At 42.3% G+C, this 22,560-nt stretch overlaps 2 protein-coding genes across 3 annotated transcripts in view; one reads left to right on the top strand and one right to left on the bottom strand.

Moving 5' to 3' along the window:
• Positions 1–7,376, bottom strand: part of LOC141761609 (uncharacterized) — a 28,463-nt gene extending 21,087 nt beyond the window's left edge. Inside the window, exon 1 of the mRNA XM_074625056.1 lies at positions 7,229–7,376. Within this exon, the coding sequence (XP_074481157.1) occupies positions 7,229–7,376 (148 nt within the window). The remainder of the gene's footprint in view (positions 1–7,228) is intronic.
• ubap1lb (ubiquitin associated protein 1-like b) overlaps positions 1–22,560 on the top strand; it is a 424,774-nt gene that overhangs the window by 88,892 nt on the left and 313,322 nt on the right. The gene's annotated exons all lie outside the window — the stretch shown is intronic.

Raw genomic sequence — 22,560 nt, forward strand, 5'->3', positions numbered from 1 at the left:
AGACGCCACAGATTCCAACGGTATAAGTTGTATCACTCTACGACCAAAACTCACTGAATGAGCAGCCACAGAAGAGAAAAAAAACATTACTTTATACAGCCAGAACCATAAATGATGTCTTACCTTTGCTGTTTTGTGATCAAAAGTTGTGTTCGAGGGCATATCAATGCTGCTAATGGCTACTCCAATGTCTCTGGATCATTTCTGAGTTGATTCCGGCCATCTGTATTCATTTGACATGGAGGAGAATTTGCACACTGCCTTCCTCCAGCATCGAAGAGCCTATCCTCAGCCGTCCACGTGAAAACATGGTCTATGTCTCCATCTAGTAGATGAATCACGTCAAAACTATTTATTATTGGTCCCAAGTGGGCAATTTCTGCTACAGCAAGCATAAAAACACATAAAAACATAGTATTGTGATATATATATATTGCGATATAATATCTTTTTTCAAATACAAATTATGCAGTTTGTCAAGATTTGTGTTAAATAATACAGTTTTATATCTTGAGGTCAGAGGTCAAGAGACCCCTTTGAAAATGGCCATGCCAGTTTTTCCTCGCAAAAATGTATTTACAAACTAACATGACATGTTTGTACCAGTCAATTCCTTAGGTTTCACAACTAACATAGTTTCATGTGATACCAGGATTTTCACTCTAGCTTTAAAGGTCCCATATTGTAAAAAGTCATGTCTTTTATATTATAAAGCAGGTTTAAGTGATATATAAATAATGTGAAAGTATCAAAACACTCAATCCATGGAGAAATACACACAGCCCGTATTCAGAAAATGTGTGTTTGAAACAAGCCGTTAGGATTTCTGTCCATTTGTGATGTCACAAATCTACAATATTTAGACCATTACACAGTTTTAAACATAAACATACTAAATGTGTCCCAGTTGTATTTCCTGTTGCAGTGTATGTGAATGACATCAGCTGACAGGAAGTAAACATGGACCCAAGCTGTTGCCTAGCAACGCAATTCCGTTGAAATTCGCTAAAACTGAGTATTTCAGACAGAGCGTGACTACAAGTATATTCAGACAGACAGTATGAGGAAAATTATGTGTTTTTGAACATTAAAGCATGTAAACATGTTCTAGTAGAAACCCAAAATACAAACATGAACCTGAAGATGAGCATGATATGTCCCCTTTAAGACTGAGCTTGCTACAACCTCTGAAAGACAGAATTACGGCTGTCGGATTGTTAAGAGGTTAATAGTTTATATAATAAAAGATCGATACACGATGTCTGTGTATCAATACAATATTGCGATATTACGGTATGAATCATAATATCGTATGGACCACATATCTAGACAAATCATCAGGGATGGGGGGCTCACAATTTGTATTGGTTTAGCATTTGAGAGGTTTTTCTTTTAGCTTCAGAGTACAGCACATTATCTGATTTCAGTTAATACTTTGAATTCAGCTATGAAAATAATGTTACTCTATAAATAACGGATGTTTAAAAAAGAGCTATTACACTCAGGGTCTATCAATAACGGGGCCTGCACTTTAGTGCTTTGTCATCACTCAGCGTTTCATGTTTTGACATTTAAAGTTTTATTTCGCCAGGCTTCATAGGACAGGAGGGACAATCTACTGCTGCAGTCAGCCACAGATGCCCATTCATCTGGCCTTTTGTTTGTCCTAGTGAGAGTCCCCGTCATTGGATCACTGCCTGAGTCATTTGTTACTGTAGCGTTTGCCGTGTGAAACCATGAAGCGTGACGGCCCATCTGGACCGGGCACAAATCAAAGAGCCCATAATACAGCAGACAGATGTTGTCCTCTGTCCGCCCACACCCCCTTTCTGTGCTGAGGCTGACAAATATTTGATTCCATTCACACATTCAGCCTGCGATGGCAAGAAATGTTGTTCCAAGACAAGGTTACAAATTACAATGTAATTAGCACATTTCTTACAGTACACTGTGTACATTGTACGAAACCTGCACACAATGTACACACAATTTCCCTTCAGGGATACTTCACTCACATTTAATTTATGCATAATCCAAACAGCACAGAGGGCTTTCAGGTGAGGCAGTCGTACTGGAGGTCCTCCATTAGTGGTAAACTGTGAGTAGCTGTTTCTACATCTAACAGTACAACTTGGCCACCTTAACTTTATTTTATTTAACCAGATGAAATCCACTGCGAAAAAAAATCTCTTTTGCAATTGCGACAAACTAGTATGAGCCCGCTACAACATCCGAAGTCACAAGTTGCATTAATGCGTTAAAGAAATTAGTGCCATGAGAAAAAATGTGCGCTATTATCGCGTTAACTTTGACAGCCCAGGCATTTATTTTTACTGCAAACTAATTATTTTCTAATCTACTGGATTTGTGTTTTGACAGCTACTTTTCAAAGTTGTGCTTCTCGAGCTGTACAGTGTGCTGGAGCGGAGATGTGGTGGTAAATACTTGTGTCACAACTTCTTCTATCTCATTTCTGCTGTATGCCCTCTGGCTCAAGTTACAGAGTGAATTTACCAGCCACCTTTCTGTTTCCAGCAAGTGTCAAGACTGTTCGACTGAAGTAAAAACGGAGAAGGCAAACGTGGAGTTGACACGTTTAAACCAACTGCTATCGCGGCGTTCTGCTTTACATCCATGATGGTGTTTAAACCAGAGCAGCGTGTCGGTTGAAGGTATTTCTTAGCAGAACATGACGTTTATGGCTTCTGGCTGATAAGGGACAGAGTTGGTCCTTCCAGTTTTTTAAGCTGTGTTTTCTAGAACAGAAACAGCATGTCCCCTCACCTTGGCTGTTGATCGGACAAAATGCTTGCCAAAATATGCCGTATCATGCCCCTTAGGAAACTAAACTAATTGGATTTTGAATGCAAGTTGAGTGGAGACCAATTATACCATATCAGACTACTTGCTACTACTTAGAACATTGATCCACTGTACACTCACAAGACAGTCTTATTCAGGTAAGCGCAATCAGCAATTTAATTTTGTGTGATTTGTGTTTTTTTTATTGCTGTTTTTAGTATTTTATGGTTCTGATTATTATTTGTTCTTCAGGATGTTGTATGCTTCTGTGCTAAATTCATGTTGAGCAAGGCAATTTTCCACCCTGTTGGACAATGACGTTGTATTTTAATCTATTTCAACCCTGGATATTTTATGCTTAAAAGGAAAAGTTTGACAATTTCCCAGTCTGTGTCCTGCTGTTTTCAGTCATTGTGATAAGCTATAGTAAGTTAGCCGTCTTCTGGCGGTGACTTCATATGTACCGCAGATACGAGAGTGAAAATCAACCTCCTCATCTAGCTCTCGGCAAGAAAGACTTTAACCCCTGCTGTGACTTTGCACAGCCCTCATATGACCTTTTTATCTCATAAACTGTAAAGAGATATAACAAGACATCTGTAATGTAAAGAATAAATCAAAGTGAATAGATAGCAGTGCTCTCTGTAATCAGCTTTTTTTCTGATCCATATATGCATGTTCTCTCACCACACTGGAAAAGCCACATGTATACCTCTATCTTGTCAGTACAACAAAAGACAATCTTGATCCATATCAATTCTCATATAAGCAGGGTTGTGGTACAGAAGACGCTGTTGCCGCTCTGGTTCATATTATTACAAAACATTTAGACAAACCAAAAACCTATGCAAGAGCTCTTTTTCTAGACTTTTCATCAGCCTTCAATACAATACAGACAGACATCTTGGTGTCAAAAATGGTCCAGCGGGAACTGAATCCCTATTTGATACACTGGTATGCCTCCTTTCTCACTAACAGAGTTCAAATTGTAAAAGTAAATAAAACCCTTTCCACTGCCATCACAACCAACGTCGGGGCCCCTCAGGGTTGCGTGAGTTCAGCTATGCTTTTCACCTTTTACACCGATGACTGTCGTACAAATACACCAAATCAATACATCCTAAAGTATTCTGATGATACGGCTATAATATCTCTGTTAAGTCACTCGGACGACCCTGAGCTGCACCAACATGGCGTGAACAAAATGGTCGAGTGGAGTGACAGTAATGCTCTTCAGATTAACACAAAGAAAACGGAAGAAATTGTATTTGGTTCACCATCTGATTCTCATAAAGTTCCTATTGTTATTCATAACGAAAAAATCCTGCAGGTATTTTCATATAAATATTTGGGAGTAATGATTGATCATCTGTTATCTTGGAAGGACCACATTGAATTTGTCTGTAAAAAGACAAAACAAAGAATTTACTTTCTCCGCCGCCTCAGGTCTTTTGGGGCAAGTAAACAAATTCTTCTATTGTTTTTTACTTCTGTGATTATGAGTGTCCTGCAGTATTGTTATACTACATGGTACAATAATTTGTCAACTACTTTAAAGTCAAAACTGCTCCAACAAATGAAAATCTGCTCAAAGATAGTAGGTCAACCCCTTGAGAAACTCTATGAATCAGCCTATCATAATAACATCGTAAGGCTGGCTAACAACATCGTCTCTAACCCCAATCATGTTTTGAACAGTGAATATCAACTGTTACCATCGAATCGGAGATACAGGGTTCCACGATTTAATAAGGTTAGACTGAAGCACTCTTTTTTGCATCAGTCAATCCTTAAACTAAATATGGAGCCTAATCCCAGATCAAATGTGCGTTAAAGGGCCCTGAATATTGTCTTCTGTGATTGTAATGTTTAAATGTTTGTATCCTTGTTTATTGTCTTTGTCCTTTCTGTGATGTTGCAAACGGAGCTGCTGTTATGCAAAACAAATTTCAGACCTGTCTGACAATAAAGTATAAAGTATAAAGTAAGTAAGTATACCTGGATCTGATATCAATAACATAATCCCTTCATGTAACCAGAGACTCCATGTACACAGGCTATAAGCTGCTACAGACAGCTTTCCTTAAGCTGATAGACAGTAAACTTCTTCTACAGCACAGGCCCCAGAGGTACTTGATGGCATCTCCTTCAGCCTGAATGGATTTGCTGGTGTTTCTGTATACACGTCCACTTAAAGCTCCTACGGAAGCCGGGAAACCAAGAATAAATAAACTGAAAGCAGCATATAGACTGCCAATTTTTTAATCAGGATTGTCTCATTTTTCCCACCAGAATTATTGGAAGGATGCAGTAATGTTAATGTATGTATGTATTAGATTTTAGATGAAAAATGTATAAGCAAAGGAATCATGTGTGTCCATGTTTATTAAAACAAAATTAAAAAAAAAATATTATTATAATTGTAGATGTATGGTAATAATTAACCTCTCAATGACTACATGCACAAAATGTTCAGATCTTGTGCCCTTATTCCGAAAAAGACAAAAATATTCCTACCAAGCTGTTTACATGGCTAATGAAAATTTATATTTCACTAATATTCCCATTTAAGTGCAGCCTACGCAAACTGAGTTTAACGTAACCGGTGGCGAACACAGCCTCCCTCTTTCATTCCTCAACCACCTTCTTGAAAAGGTCGGCGTTACAATATTTGCTCACATCCAAAAACCTGTTGATATCCAAGTCTTTCAGAATGTGGGCTTTTCTTTTGAGCATGCAACTCTGCAAACTGTCGGCTAGTTTGTGTTTAACGCACACAGCTGGCTGTAAACAGGCAAGGGGCCATGTGTCGCAAACTGACGTAAAAAAAAAACAGAATGAGACGCATATTCTGAAAGTGCTGTATACATGTCCACAGAATGCTCCTAAAGCTTGAATAATATCGGCATATCCCACATGTCTTAATTAGGGATGTGCATTCCAAGCAAAAATACTATTCGATAATCATTGGGAACTACATTTTTAAAAAATCGCTGCATAATAGTATAATATTAATGTGCATGTAAACCATACTTGCCAACCTTGAGACCTCAAAAATAGGGAGGATTTCAAAACCAAAGCGGTTCTGGAGGTCCTGGTCTGATGACTTTTAAAGAATAAAAATAACAAAATAATAAGTAGACTGCAATCACTTTTTTTTTTTTTAAATAGGCCTACTTTTAAATAACTTCTAATTCTCAGGAAGGAAAACTGAATAATTCGCCCCTGTGATGTGAGGCGAGTGAAGCTCAAACCGCGCTGTGGTGTCGCGAGCAGCTCTCCTCCGCCTGGAAAAGACATTTGGAGTAGCTCTATTGCCGTGGTGGAAACAGTAGGGCTTATGGCCTATGCACGTTGTACGGTGCCAAAAACAGGTTGAGATAATGAAAAGAAAAAAATAAAGATGAAAAATAAATGGGGAGAAATGCAGGAGAATCGTGACCCCGGGAGGAAATGGGGAGAGGGGGATGAAAAACGGGAGTCTCCCGGGAAAATTGGGAGGGCTGGCAAGTATGATGTAAATGTATAGTCGCTGTAGAGCTCATGCTGACTGAATAGGGTGTTAGTGTGACACAAAATGATATAGCCCGTGAGGTTCAAAGGTCCTCTGCGTCCTAACCACGTCTCCACCAGGTTTGGAGCCACAACTGCAATTCCACTTGATCCACCTCTGTGATCTGATGAATGTCCTCGCTCACCCACTTCTTTCACGAGGGCAAGAAGGTCATTGATTTCTCCTGCTCTGTTGTCAGCACCAGACCACAATACACGGGTGCTAATTCTAAGGAAAGCCACACACTTCAGTAAAGCCCCCAGGCCTGAAGGGAATTGGATATTGGATGTTATCGCCCTCAGTCCTGGACCACACGGTGACAAATGAAGGCTTTCACTCTGTTGTAACCATAAAGCCAAGTGCTATGTAGCTTCATCAGAGAAGTGTAAATCACATCGACTCAAATAATTCTACATTAAAAGGCATATCTGTAACTATTTCCCCGATAATGAACAGGAGTAAACATTGTTTCTCGGCTGTAGTATCTCTCACCAAATGGCAAATGGGTATGGTGTTAATTATTTCTATATCTACCGGAGCATCGGTTTCACAAGTCGAACAATGTTTTACATGCTGGCGCATGTGAGGTTGCAGGAATTGATTAAGCAGTCTAATAAAGAAGAAGAAAAGCTGATACAAACAGAAAACAACTTTGTTTCCCAGTGATTTTCTACCATGAGGTTAATGGTGTACAGCACAGAGAGAAGTAATGACCTCGTCTCGGCTTATTACTTACAGGCCTTCCTAACACTCACCTCATCTGTCAGTGAAGCCTCTACTATTGACTACTATAGAGACACTCGGAGCACAGCAACAGATGTACGCACACACACACACACACACACACACACACACACACACACACACACAGACGCTGTGATGCCAGCCCAGACGGCATTCCTGGACGCGTCCTGAAGTCCTGCGCACACCAGTTGGCGGGGGTTTTCACAACAATTTTCAACCTGTCACTATCTCTCCGGACTGTCCCCACCTGCTTCAAATCCACCACCATCATCCCCATCCCCAAACAACAAAAAGTAACCAGCTTAAACGACTGGCGCCCCATAGCCCTCACCCCCATAATCAGCAAGTGTTTTGAGAAACTGGTTAAATCCCTAATCTGCCCCATGCTTCCCCCCACACTCGACCCCCTACAATTTGCATACCGCCCAAACAGAGGCACAGAGGACGCCATCGCCCATGTACTACACACCGCCCTCTCCCACCTGGAAGGAAGGGACACCTATGTGAGGATGCTGTTCGTGGATTACAGCTCAGCGTTCAACACCATAGTGCCCTCCAGGCTCGTCAGTAAGCTCAAGGATCTGGGCCTGAACACACCACTGTGACTGGATCCTGGACTTTCTGACGGGACGCCCCCAGGTGGTGAGAATCAACAACCTCACCTCGACTTCACTGACTCTAAGCACAGGAGCGCCTCAGGGCTGTGTTCTCAGCCCCCTCCTGTACTCCCTCTACACCCACGACTGTGTGGCAACAAGAGCTTCAAACACCATCGTGAAGTTTGCGGACGACACAGCAGTTGTGGGGTTGATCTCCCATGGCGACGAGATGGCTTACAGGGAGGAGGTGACCACCCTGGAACAGTGGTGTCAGAACAACCACCTCTCCCTGAACATCTCAAAGACCAAGGAGGTCATCGTGGATTACAGGAGGGGGGGTTGCACTCACCCCCCAGTCACCATCAACGGCACAGCGGTGGAGAGGGTGGACACCTTTAAATACCTGGGTGTCAACATCCATAAGGACTTGACATGGGCCACCCACACCACCGCTGTAGTCAGGAAGACCCAGCAGAGACTGTACGCTCTGAGGCGACTCAAGACTTTCAGACTGAAACCACAAATCCTCAGGGACTTCTACCGGGGCACCATAGAGAGCCTCCTGACAGGCTGCTTCACCACCTGGTTCGGCAGCTGCACCAACGTGGACCGTAAGGCGCTGGAAAGGGTGGTGCGCTCGGCCCAACACATCACCGGGTGCGAGCTGCCCAGCCTGCAGGAGCTTTACACCCAGCGGTGCCTCAGGAAGTCCCTGAGGGTCATTAAGGACACGACACTTTTAAATCTATAATTAATTTGACACATTCTTACACAAAAATATTTCTTATACTGTATATACTGTATATATTGTTAATACATATGTTCTTAATATGCCCTTGTATAAAGTATTTCCTTTTATAATTGTAATGTAAATGTAATATAATTTATTATTTAATGGAGCTTCCTAGCGAAAAGTATTTCACACGTTTGTACCTGTACAACCGGCGTGACAATAAACATCTTGAATCTTGAATCTTGAATCTTGAACACACACACACACAGTCTGAGCTATACAATGTGTCAACACGTACGTGTGCTTACTTTTCTCTCACCTTCAGGTTATTATTAAACTGTGGTTTGCATACAATGCACATAATCACAGCATGTTCATTTACTCAGATAACATTGTCTCCACAGCAAATCTTGTATCTCTATTAACATCCATCCTTCCATTATCTGTAACCGCTTATCCCATTCAGGGGCATGAAAAAAATCTAAGATATTTTTGGAATAAAGTACTTTTTTTTTAGGGCTGTCAATTGATTCAAACATTATATATTATGATCGCGATTAATCGCATGATTGTCCAAAGTTAATTGGAATTAATCGCAAATTAATTGCACATTTTATTATCTGTTCAAAATGTACCTTAAAGGGAAATTTGTCAAGTATTTTATACTCTTATCAACATGGAAGTGGGCAAATATGCTGCTTTATGAAAATGTATGTATATATTTATTATTGGAAATCAATTAACAACACAAAACAATGACAGATATTGTCCAGAAACCCTCACAGGTACTGCATTTAGCATAAAAAATATGCTCAAATCATAACATGGCAAACTGCAGCCCAACAGGCAACAACAGCTGTCAGTGTGTCAGTGTGCTGACTTGACTATGACTTGCCCCCAAACTGCATGTGATTATCATAAAGTTTGCATGTCTGTAAAGGGGAGACTCGTGGGTACCCATAGAACCCATTTACATTCACATATCTTGAGGTCAGAGGTCAAGGGACCCCTTTGAAAATGACCATGCCAGTTTTTCCTCGCAAAAATTTAGCGTAAGTTTTGAGCGTTATTTAACCTCCTACGTGATAAGCTAGTATGACATCGGCTGTTACCAATAGATTCCTTAAGTTTTATAGTTTCATATGATAACAGTATCTTCGCTATAGCTTTAAAATTGAGCCCGCTACAACCTAAAAATTGCAAGTTGTGTTAATGCGTTAAAGAAATGAATGGTGTTAAAATGAATTTGCGTTAACGTGTTATTATCACATTAACTTTGACAGCAGGAAATTTCCTTTCAAACAATACTGATTTCCATTAAAAACAAACGATAGAACCGTAAAACAGTTGAAACATAGTAAACGGTGGTAAACAAGCATATTAACATTTGAAAGCCTGTAGACTAGTTTGCTCGCTTATAGACGTTTCTAGATGCCGGATGGTGTAATACTAAAGGCTGCTCTCTAACGCAGCATCAAAACATGTCCCGTTGAGGCTCATTTGTGGAGGGAAAAAGTATCTTTGATATGATTCTCAGTACTATTATTATTGCCATTATCATGTTTATTTCTCAGTAGTTCCTCAGGCTCTAGGAATAAAGGCTTTAATGACAAATACAGAACATTACAAATTAGATTTTTCACTGCGAGTTAACTTTTGACCTGCAGTAACTTCAACCAATAACTCCTCATGCGGGCTAAAAATAGTCGAGGCTCTGTCAATCGTCGAGTCATTTCCTACCAACGATTCAGACCATTGTGTATTACTTAACTGTTGTTTACTTTCAAATACAAGCACTCACTAGCACACTGCCAAGGCTTTTCAAGCACTGACAAAATTGTCAGTTCCAGAGAGGGAACATTCCTTGTTTTGCCAAGGCAATTTATTTTGAAAGACTCATTAAAGGATAACATTGTTATTTTCCCTGGCATATTTTTACCAAGCCACCGTGGCTCGGCTGTACAACCATAAATCATCATTCCCTTGGAAGCGTGCACGGAGGGGCACATGAATTTACAGGGGACAAAAACTGTAATTTATCTGACCAACAAAACTTCAAATAGAGAATGTTTATGTTGTGTTTTTTTATTATTATTACTATTATTTTACTTGCAGATGGAATAAAGGCTTTTTAAAGGTTCAGAATCAAATGGTATATTGATGTGTTTACAATATGAAAACACTTGTAAAAAGAAACCTTTATAAAAACAAGCACTCAGACTAATATTATTGAAATTACTTTCAGTTTCCAACAAAGGAGGTGGTACATCTTCTTTTATTTTCAGCAGCTTGTACTCGTTTACTGACAATATTGCTTTATGATCAAAATCCCATGCAGTGGCCAACCTCTGAGTCTGAAAAGTGAAGCCAATGCTGAAGTGCCTTAAACTTGCATTCTCTCTAACAGCCAGCAGGGGGCGGAAGTGTGATTGTATAGAAGTCTATGAGAAAATGAGCCTACTTCTCACTTGATTTATTAACTCAGTAAACATTGTAAACATGAGTTTATGGTCTCTATCGCTAGTTTCAAGTCTTCTTCAATACAGCATGATGTTCATTTAGTAAATTATGGTCCCATTTAGAGTCAAATAGACCATAAAGCAGGGGATGCTTTAGGGTGGGGCTACCTTGTGATTGACAGGTAGCTACCACGACGTTGTCCGATCTGGGAGTTGCCTGTGTTTTCGCCTTATAACTTTTAACCTTTCACAGTGTGTTTTCAGTACAACATTTATAAAAATGTCTGCGTTTGGTTGTGCTTAGCTTGAAAATCGATCAAAATCAATAGCAAGATCAACAATGTTTTCTTCCGCCCCACCCAATCACATGCACATTAAGGAAAATACAGCTGTACTCAAGAAATACAACAGCCCCTCACTCATGGTTAAAACTATAAACCAGCATAAAAATCACAATTAGCAACATAAGCCACCGTGTTCTGAACAGACACATCACTTTACAAACACTAACAAAAGTAAACTTTGTATTTTGGAACATAAAACAGCAAACTTAAACTACTCAGTCCAGCACTCTGCACTAGGCAGGCATGCTGGGAAATGTGGGCCGTCCACAGTACGGTCTAGACCTGCTCTAAATAAAAAGCGTCTCGAGATGACTTCTGCTATGATTTGACGCTATATAAAGATAAATTGAATTGAATTAATACCTACGCATCCATATAAAACCTGCCTGTATTAAATGTAAACACACTGACCGTTGTTTGGTCGTCTCTTTTTCTTCATCTTCCTATACATATTGTGCTACAGTCCACATTAAAGCATCCCTCTACACACGTCAGTCTGGTTTCAGATGGCTCAATCGCTGCCCACATCAGATTTTTCAGCTATTCAAATGGTCTGGTGTTGTGCTCGGTGACGGCTGCTTCCCACGTAGGAAAAACAACCAAGCCAATTAGAGCTACGTAGGCAGGATCAGGAATGGGGACGCCATCTTCCTGTGCCAGAGATATGCCAGCAAAACAGAAAATGCCACAAAAACAAGCTATACAAGGAGGTAAGACGTCTTATGTAAATAACAACTCTTAAATCAACCTATTTCAGTCAGGACCACTTTAGTCAAAGAACTTTATTTACATGCAGTAATATATACATTTATATTTGGCGGTATGGCTCTGCTCTGGGACCTCCCTGCCCATCCACGTGCATACGTGGATCCACGAGCCTACGTGGTAGCATGAGACAAGGAGAGCACTCCTCCTTGCCCTTCCATGTGCACACATGGAAAGCCAAAGGCAGGGAGAGCAGCAGCAAAGACCCCCAAAACAACCATACCAGGCAATCCTCCCTGGCCTTCCATGCGCTTACATGGAAGAGCCACAGGAGGAGCCAGCTGCGCACCCAGTGAAACCCGTACAGATTCAAACGACATACAGTGATGCCATCCGCATCTACACAGGTAGCGCCCATCCACGCGCATACGTGGATCCACGAGCCTCCGTGGTAGCATGAAGCAAGGAGAGCACTCCTCCTTGCCCTTCCATGTGCACACATGGAAAGCTAAAAGCAGGGAGCGCAGCAGTAAATACCCCCCAAATGACCACACCAGTGAACCTCCTTGGCCTTCCATGCGCTTACATGGAAGAGCCACAGGAGGAGCTAGCTGAGCACCCTGTGAAACCCGTGCAGATTCAAACGACATACAGTGATGCCATCCGCATCTACACAGGTTACGCCCATCCACGCGCATACGTGGATCCACGAGCCTACGTGGTAGCATGAGGCAAGGAGAGCACTCCTCCTTGCCCTTCCATGTGCACACATGGAAAGCTAAAGGAAGGAGCGCAGCAGCAAAACCCCCAAAATGACCACACCAGGCAAACCTCCCTGGCCTTCCATGCGCTTACATGGAAGAGCCACAGGAGGAGCTAGCTGAGCACCCTGTGAAACTCGTACACTGGTTAAACCAATGCCACTTTCCAGAAGTGACACAGAACACTAATATTACCCCTCCTGCCATTATTATATTATACTACACTACAATACAATTATTGACCAAGATTTGGTTTACACACATAAGATGCATAAAACAATTACAGTTTAATATACATGTATGTTATAAACTCAAAATATACTTACTAGAAAATGGACATTATATTATATGGATATAAATGGATTACCTTGTAATATATAGTCATTCTGAACAGCCTTTACTGGCGCAAAATATAGTATATCACAGATCACATGGTTAAGATCATATCTGCCTGTTTTATAATCTTTGACCACCAGGTGGTTTCGTGCACATGATACATCCAGATATTAACCCTTTTCCGAACCAATATGCTGGAAAGCTTTGATGCTTCATGAAGCTTCAGTTCGCCTGCATCTACACAGGTTGCAACCTTCCATGTGCATACGTGGTTCCACGCGCATACGTGGAAAACATGAGGCAAGGAGAGCACACCTCCTTGCCCTTCCATGTGCATACATGGAAAGCTAAAAGCAGGGAGCGCAGGGAGCCCCAAAAAATGACCACTCCAAGAAAACCTCCCTGGCCTTCCCAGCGCCTACATGGAAGTACCTCAAAACTGAACTTAAGTATAGTACTTGAGTAAATGTTCTTTGCAGAACTGGTAGTACTGACAGATCTGCAGGGTTAATTTAAGGCTGTAACATGGAAAACGTGATCATCTACAGACCGATGTGTTCCTCTCTGAACATACGAGTCAGCAGAGCTGTTTATAATCTTTTACACGGTTGAAGAATTCCCTCCGTCATGGAAACTGAACCCGAGTCTGATGCAGCTCCCAACATCTTCCAGCTTCCTGCATCCTTCTTCTTCTTGAGTTTCCTCTGTCAGCGTGGAGCAGGAGCTGCAGAAACAGCAGCAACATGAAGCAGCAGCATGGAGCTGCAGCATAAGCAGCAGCAACATGAAGCAGCAGCGGCGTGGAGCAGCAGCATGGAGCTGCGGCAGCATCATGGAGCCGCAGCAGCAGCAGAAGCAACATGAAGCAGCAGCAGCAACATGAAACAGCAGCAGCAGCGTGGAGCAGCAGCATTGAGCTGTAGCAGCAGAAGCAACATGAAGCAGCAGCAGCAGCAGCAGCAGCAACAGTGTGGAGCAGCAGTTTGGAGCAGCAGCATGGAGCAGCATTAGCAGCAGTAGCAATGTGGAGCAACAGCAGCGCGGAGCAGCAGCAGCGTGGAGCAGCAGCAGCGTGGAGCAGCAGCAGCAGTAGTGTGGAGCTGCAGCAGCGTGGAGCAGCAGCAGCAGTAGTGTGGAGCTGCAGCAGCGTGGAGCAGCAGCAGCGTGGAGCAGCAGCAGCAATGTGGAGCAGCAGCAGTAGTGTGGAGCTGCAGTAGTGTGGAGCAGCAGCAGTATCGTGGAGCTGCAGTAGTGTGGAGCAGCAGCAGTATCGTGGAGCTGCAGTAGTGTGGAGCAGCAGCAGTATCGTGGAGCTGCAGTAGTGTGGAGCAGCAGCAGCGTGGAGCAGCATCAGCAATGTGGAGCAGCAGCAGCAGTAGTGTGGAGCTGCAGCAGCGTGGAGTAGCAGTAGTGTGGAGCTGCAGCAGCGTGGAGCAGCAGCAGGTTGAAGCATAGAGTAGCAACTTGGAGCAACAGCAGCGTAGAGCAACAGCAGCGTAGAGCAGCATCAGCATAAACTTAATGAAAAGCTAATTAGACTAAAACATATACAGTGAAGCCTTTGATTCTTCACAGGTTGCAAGCTGAGGCATATGGCTAGAAAGTCAAATGAGAGAGTCAAGCAGATATGCCGTAACATTTACTATATATAGCCAGCAAGTTACTGAGCACTCATAGCTTTTGAGCTTCGAGGATGTCTTGAGCCTCCGGCCGGAGGTAACGCTCATAAGCGGTTGATGACCATCGGCCCCAAGCCTCGAGTGTGGAGACAAGAGCTGTTAATGCTGCTGTTGTTGTTGCTCCTATGCGGAGAGAATGCGCAGTGCAGCGTTCTGGTGGCAGTCCGCATGATTGGCAGAGGAGGCGAAGGTGTGAGGCAAACCAAGCTTGGGACATGGGCTTCCCCTCATCTGTGACAAAGAATGACTCTCATTGGCTGGCTTGAGGTCGGCATCTCAGATAGTGGATCATTGAAGACGGGATTAGACTCAGATTAAAACAGATGTTCCTTCTTATCTCCATCAGTCTTGCACCCTTTATGAAGGATAGCTGCAAGGATTTGGCTTCTCAGATTGTGCGAAATTGCAGCAGCAGGTTGAATAATGGACCCTGGTGGAGATTTGGACTGCAATTCCCAGAAATCTCCGCGGGACTGTGACGTCATCAAAGCTCGATGGAGTGACGTAATCGATCTGCGGCGCGCGTAGAGGTGACGGCCCTTCCGTGTTTTGGAAGAACCCGGCTTGCTGGAGATGCCGACATGGACTCAAAGCTTGGATCTGGAGTCATACTGGCGAGTGACGACTGGATGCTGGATAGAGCTGTAATGACAGGGTTGTCCTCCTGCTCCAGGGAGCCGGCTGCCGGGGCTGTAGCTCGGGCCGCTGGAGCTCGGACTGCTGGGCTTGGACCGGGCCTCGGACCGGGCCTCGGACCAGGGCTTGGACCGCTGGATCTCGTGCTCTTTTGGATGGCGGCTCAGCGGCCGTAGCTGGGACTGCAGCGGAGTTTCGGGCACTTTCTTTCCTTTTCTCAGCGGCTTTCCTGGGAGCGCAGGTTTTGAGAAGATCTGCTGGTGGAGTTTCGCCATGGACGCTTTCCAAAACATTACAAAAGCTCTTCATTAGAAGACCCGACTGGAGCCGTGATGTGGTTTTCAACCAGGACTTGTAGGAGCCTGGACACTGGCCATTAGGAAATGCTGGGAGCAGAACTTGAATGTCTACTTATCAGATGCGAGCTCCGGCGGATAGGGAACGGCTCTCTTTGCCGATGGCTTCCTCTGCCTTGGATGCTGTTGTTGTGACTCCATAGCCCAGTCATCATGGACGGAAATCGACATGACGAGCAGCAGGGTAAGTTGAAGCTTGTACGTGGAAAATCTGGTTGTTCTCATGTTGCGAGCGGCTTTGTAGAAGAAGCAGCACAGGTGGCCAGGTTGAAGGAGCTTAAATAAGGCGCCCTGTATGAAATTTGCCAATGAATGCCTAGAAGGGAATCAGCTGATCTGTCAGATGATGCGTCAGCTGATTGGCCGGCCTAAGATCGGCCGCCATCAGCCGACAGCTGTCACATGAGCAGCGCTTGACTTCATGGCCTGCCTGAACTAACGCTACGCTCGATTTCTTGGAGCCTTGCAACCTTCTTGTCTCCTTGCAACCATAACCACACCTTATCAAAAGCCTCTAAGGGACAAATCTGAACTACTTCAGAACTAATCATTATAAACTTTATGAAACCTAAATGCTTCAAATCTGAGTCACTGTCACTGCCAATGACTGGAGCTCTGCCAGGCAATTTCAGATTGGAAGGACGCCTGAGATCGTATAATTTGATTTTGCTTGGTGGAGCAATCTTTAATTTGTGTTTGGATCGAGAATACCTTCTTCAATTTTCTGAATATTGCTGGAAAATACTAATACAGTAGTTACCAAGAAGCTGTGTGGTCTAGTCTGACATTCCTGTAGCTGCCTCGCTTTAAGACACAGGAGACTTCTCTTTATCTCTACACACAGTTCAGAAAACAACAACAGCATGAAGCACAGCACTGACCTCCATAACGGCTCGAGCACGGCATGAGACGGGCACATCTGCACCTCTGTTCTTGTTACTAAAGAAGACTTTATTTGAGATTTAATATATTCTTGTCAGCAGAGCAGGTGCAGTCTGTTGAAGGGCTGTATAACACACAGCGGCAGACCTCAGATATCTGTCTTGCTCTATTGGATCAGTGGCAAACACATATTTTTAGATATCTGAGACACTCTGCTTTCTTTAGGTCTCTTTAAGCAGCTCACAGATGTAACAAAATATGGATGATGGAAGTCAGCCCTAAAGGTATTTTGAAATGTTGAACTGGCTGCCTGCACTTGTCGTCACACTATTTTCAATTCAACAGAACACAATGTAACGCAGATTTATTACTCGTTTCAGTCTCTACAGCTCACCGTCTGCACAATTCTCCACTTCCACGACTGTCACATTGAGGGCTCTCGTCAATGTGAGCACAGAAATGAATTATCATCTCATCAGACTCTGAAAATACACATTTCAGTTGAAACGGGAGGGTTAATCCTAGTCAGGTCCCAATGTCAAGTGCACTACAGAAGTACCAGAAAGATCAGAACGGCGACTGCAAAACAATTAAGTACACACAATTTGAATATTTGAATATCAAACTGAATCACAGCTATGACGTCTAATTCCTTAATTGCACTTTCAGTATCATTAAAAAAAACAAAGAGACATTTAATATTGTCATACAGACGTTAAGTTTACATTGTATTTAGGATCAAATGTCTAGTCTAGAAAACAGAACACATGCTCATTTGATTGTAAATTGCTGTATATTTACAGGGACTGTTGCAAAAACATCAGAATAAGATGTTTACAAAAAAAGAAAAGAAATGCCACCACAGAGGCATGGGACTAAGTTTAATTTTTATTTTTACTTTCTCTGCATATTGCATATTCTTTTTATTCTTAATACTGTGAACCTTTGCACACACACATATATATATATATATATATATGTATATATATATATACACATATATTTACTGTGTATATATGCTGTATATACAGTATATATTTTAGCACCATAAGAAGCTTCAGAGCAAAGGAGTGTTGGCTCCACACACCTCCCCCCTTCACCTGTTGTTAGATCAGGAGGAGGACGAGGGAGACATCGAAAGGAAACTTTGCCGATTTTCAACCGACTCTGTGTCACTGCAGAGCGGGCAGGACATGCAGATGAACAGCGCCCGGCCTCCCTCCATGCCACCAGCGACCGAGCTCCCTTGCTTGTGTTGTACTGTTTCACATCGATATGTGTTTCCCCCTGCCTAAACCTGAACCAACCCTTCTGCCCTAACCCAAACCACCTAGAGGGGCGCTTTCATTTTAGCAGGAGGGAGAAGGTCCTTTCTTAACTGAGGACATGGTTTTCAGAGTTCAGTGTGGAAGAACTTGACCGGCCTGCATAGAGCCCCGATCTCAACCCCATCCAACACCTTTTGGATGAGCTGGAACACCGACTGCAAGCCAGGCCTTATCGCCCAACATCAGTGCCAGACCTCGTGACCTGTGGATAAAATCCCTGCAGCCAGATTCCGAAATCTTTTGTAAAAACGTTCCCAGGGGAGTGGAGACTGTTATAGCGGCAAAACGTGGGTGGCGGAGACAAAAAGATGGGTTCAAACAGGTGAGGATCTGGGTGGCAGATAGAGCAGCCTTTTACCATTTCAGAGTGCAGCCTCCCTGAAATACATTAGCTCCTTTATAAAAGGCTATCGATAATGGTCTTTGCTCTTTGCTTTGATTTTGCCTTTGGCTTCAAAAGTGAGATCGACCCTGTTATCATTGTATCCAAATATCAGGAAAGGCTTTTACCCCATAGCAGGATAAACACAGCTTAGGTTATCATACCTGCAGGGCTACATGTTAGATAGTGTGATCATACGGTTGATTATAGGGAAGCTGGAGACTGCCATGAGAAATAGTTAACATTAGAAAAATACCACATATTTATATAAATAAGAATTTGAATAAGTCACTCATTACGATGTTGAAAAGGAGTCACTGTTGAAAAGGTAGAAACCTCAGGAGTCATCCAAGGTATTTTTATTCATTTATTTTTCGAATTTCTTTTAATGGACAAGAAAAGAAGAAAGGGGGAAAAGGAAAACAAAAATATATATATATATATATAAGTACTTTGATACAAGAGATAGACATACTAACAGGATAATGCATGCAGTATATTATTCTCTCATAAAATGTTGCCGTGCACTCAGTCTTTCAGAGGTTTACTTTTGAATAGTATCAGTAGTTTGAATAACCATACAGAAGACGTAGGCACCGACCAGGTCCAGTGAACACCCTGGACCACCCGAGACGAGAGAGGCAGAGGACGCGACCACCTCCCCAAAGCCCAATCCCAGACACCCACAGGGACCCGGTCCCATCCCCACAGATGCCCTCAGAGCCGGGCTCCAGAGGAATAAACATGAACATGAAATGAAATAGTCTTATGGTGGTCCAATCACTAATTGTTGGTGTGACCACATTTCTTTTAAAGCAAAAAAAGCCGAGATCAAAGACTGGTGCTCTTTAAATGAGTAAGTTGCATTGTTTTTTTCCCTCAGTTTCTCGTGTTTATGCAGTGAAAATGTAATTATGTGTTATGTGGGAAGGGAGTTATTGGCACAGAATTATCACCCAACTCTGCAGCTCTGTGCAGCTTTTTGGCCTCTTTTAGCTTTTAGCTCACATTAGTGACTAACTGGTGAAGAAGGTGGAACATTTAGCCACTGCTGTTGTAATCTTTTGTTCCATATAACCGCCACATCTTTTTTTAATCGGTATACAGTCTATGCACTGGATGAGTTTGTTCTACCTGATTGGAATGTCTTGCAACTAGAGAACGTGCGGTCCGACCTTTTCCTGTGTTTAATAATTTAGTTATTTTCAGTTGTCTGGTAACTTTATTGGTGTACTGGAAATTCAACACGTTCTCATCCCAACTCATCACATTCTTCGTTGCGCCTCTTGGCATCACAACCACTATAGTTACCCTTGACGTCACTTTAGGATTAGGCAAAAAAAATACTATAGTTAGGTTTAGGACAGAACTACATGATTGGGCTTAAAATTACTACGTTTGTACAATGAAAATTATAGTAACTGTTGTGAACATGGGACACGAACGAACGGCTGATTTTAATGTGATGCACGGGACACGAACAGCGGCCTCCTGAATGAAAGCCTTGTGTTGGTTGGAACCATCCACCTCCCCTACCGCCCGCCCGGTGTGTCTCTTTCGCTCTTTAAACTACATCACCACACTCCCGGCGCACTTTCTTAGAGTGTTTACTGTTGCCACAGATGGGTTTGCATTATAGTTATTGGAACGCCCGGTGCGTTTCATACAGGCGCTAAAGGGTGCCGTGTATGGCGGTACCGAACACCGACGGTCGTGACAAAGCCTCGGTATTTGGCGTCCTGGGAATGAGAACGGGCTGGTTTACAAAGACATGTAACCTAACTGACTGAAAGCAGTAGCTACGATGTGAACGAGTTACTAGCTGATCCTTGTAAAATGTACTTGCAGGTAGTTCCTGATGAACGCGTAAATATTTTTAGTAAGAACAATAAAGCATTGTAATGTAACTGTCACTTTGTGAGAAACTTTTCATACATTTTTGGGAGTGCAGGATGCTAAGGGTTGAGACTGAGACAACAACAGGAAATTATTTTTTGTGACTGACAGGTGAGTGAGAGAGAGAAAATATAGTGCTGTGAGATGCACAGCAATAATCCCAAACTCATCATGCAGTGTGTTTCTATAGGCCGAACTGTCATTTCCATCTGATGTACAGTATATCAGTCTAAATGTTAATACCATGATTATGAAAGAAAAGATGGGTGTGCACTGTATGTGGTGAGTTTTTACAAAATATGCCTTCTGTTCTGTGGTGTTACAAACCAAACAGTTAGACTGACTGTGTGTCATCATCGCTGATTGTTTGCAACTCAAACAGCCAAACAAAAGAAAGATAGGGGAAGAAATGTTTGTGTGCATGTCACTGAATCTGACAATGGTGCAAATTAAAGCAAAATGTTTCCAGAGTGTCTCTTGTGAATGATGCCCTCAAGTCAAGGAGAAACAATTAACACACCACTGGCTTTCAAAATGTGTTTAGACAGGAAAGCATTCTCTAATTCATTGCTATTTAATTACGGAGCTCATATGCTCTAGGGGCAGAAAGTCAAATAAATACGCAAATAAATAAAAGAGTGCATAGATGAACAGCACTCTATTATCTGCGACAGTGGTTGGGGATGGATAAGAAGCCTCTTGAACCCGAGCACTCCCAGTACAGGGGGTGGGCATTATCAAACTGACATACCTTGAAGAACAACTCACTTTAGACGCACTTGACAAGCATAAGCGAACACAGGTCTGGTTGGTTGCAGAGCAAACAAAGCAATGATTCTCCTCCTGGTTATAGGAGCTCTGATTGAGGGCAGATTGAGCTCACCTCTAGTTGACTCCAGGTGAGCCTGTGGTTCCTCCCAGAGCTCATCAGGGTCATGGCAGACATGGAAGACTGTTTTCTTTGAATGGGGACATGCATAAAGGGCTGACTGATTTTTCAAAACAAAGTCAAAACCAGTTTTATTTAGATGGAATTAATAACTATAGTGACATGTAAATGAAATTAAATGAGTTTTACAGCTACCTGATTTTTTTTAAAATGGCACAGATGGTACCCAATTTACCGGCAATTTGAAGATCCCGCCATAACATGCCTCCACTAAATCTCCAACTTTGCTCTGCTTCATTTTATTAGCATCAGTATCAGTGGGAACAGGTGATGTTCAGATGTTGTGATATGGTTTGCTAGAGGTTTTGGACTCCAACTGCATCATTAAAGGGATATTCACTCTAAAAGTGTACAATTCTGTTAGGCGGAAATGAAATCTTTCATTTATGATGTGTTCTATCCTCATTTACATATACCCAATAACATATATATATATATATATATATATATATATATATTGATGTTTACACCTGTGCAGAAATCTCACAAGTGTTACCTTTACTATGATGGCAAGATTATTCTAATAGACCTTATGGTTGCAGAGATACGTACACTCTATTAATTTTGGGCATATCATTTTCGAGCAGTGGCATTAGTCAGAAGCCTATAGGTTCAAGAAGTTTAAGTTGGGTTTTGACAATAAGACCAAATTAAATACTTTAGCTTTTCAGCAGTAATGAAATCATTTTAGCAGAGATCACAATGAGAAGCAGGAAAAACAGCTACCCTCTAACATGCCATTATGTTGATTTCAACAGCATTCTTAGATGTCATTGTAACACAGAATGGGTGATTTAAAAGCCTATAAGCATATTTTGCTGGTCTAGTCGTAAAGTTTTCTGCTCCTCAAGGTCACTCACTATCTCATCAGCTGATGAAAGCTGATGAGATAAATCATGAAGGATTTTCCTGTCAGCTGAATATAGGCAGGAAACTGTGTGCTGGGTCTTGTGTCTTCAAGCCTGGGGCCAGGCAACTTTTAACTGATGGTGAAGTAAACAAACAGGCTGTCGGCGAGACTGCCGCGGTCAGAATGATAAATGTCTGAATGTCACCACCTGCAAAAAGGAGACAAAGTGTTCTAGAAAACATCAAACTTTATTTTTCTCCCTCCCGTAGAGATCTTTGATCTTACATTAGCAGGTTGAGAAGAGAAGGACAGCGCTGACAATACAGATGGCAGCACTTTTCCTCAACAAAACTTTCAGGTCTAAGTGCTTTCAACAGATGGTAAATGACGCTATATCTTAAAACAAAGAGAATTTCCCCTCTGGTTTGTAATAATTGCACAGGTTTTTTAATCTTCTGGATCTTGTGTGAATATCCCCTCGGAAAGTAAAGTAAAAACTCCACTGAAAATTATCATCTGATGAGTTTAGTCCCATGTTAATCTGGGTAAATTGCATCATTTTGGTA

The sequence above is a fragment of the Sebastes fasciatus genome, chromosome 2, assembly GCF_043250625.1.
Source record: "Sebastes fasciatus isolate fSebFas1 chromosome 2, fSebFas1.pri, whole genome shotgun sequence".
NCBI lineage: Eukaryota > Metazoa > Chordata > Actinopteri > Perciformes > Sebastidae > Sebastes > Sebastes fasciatus.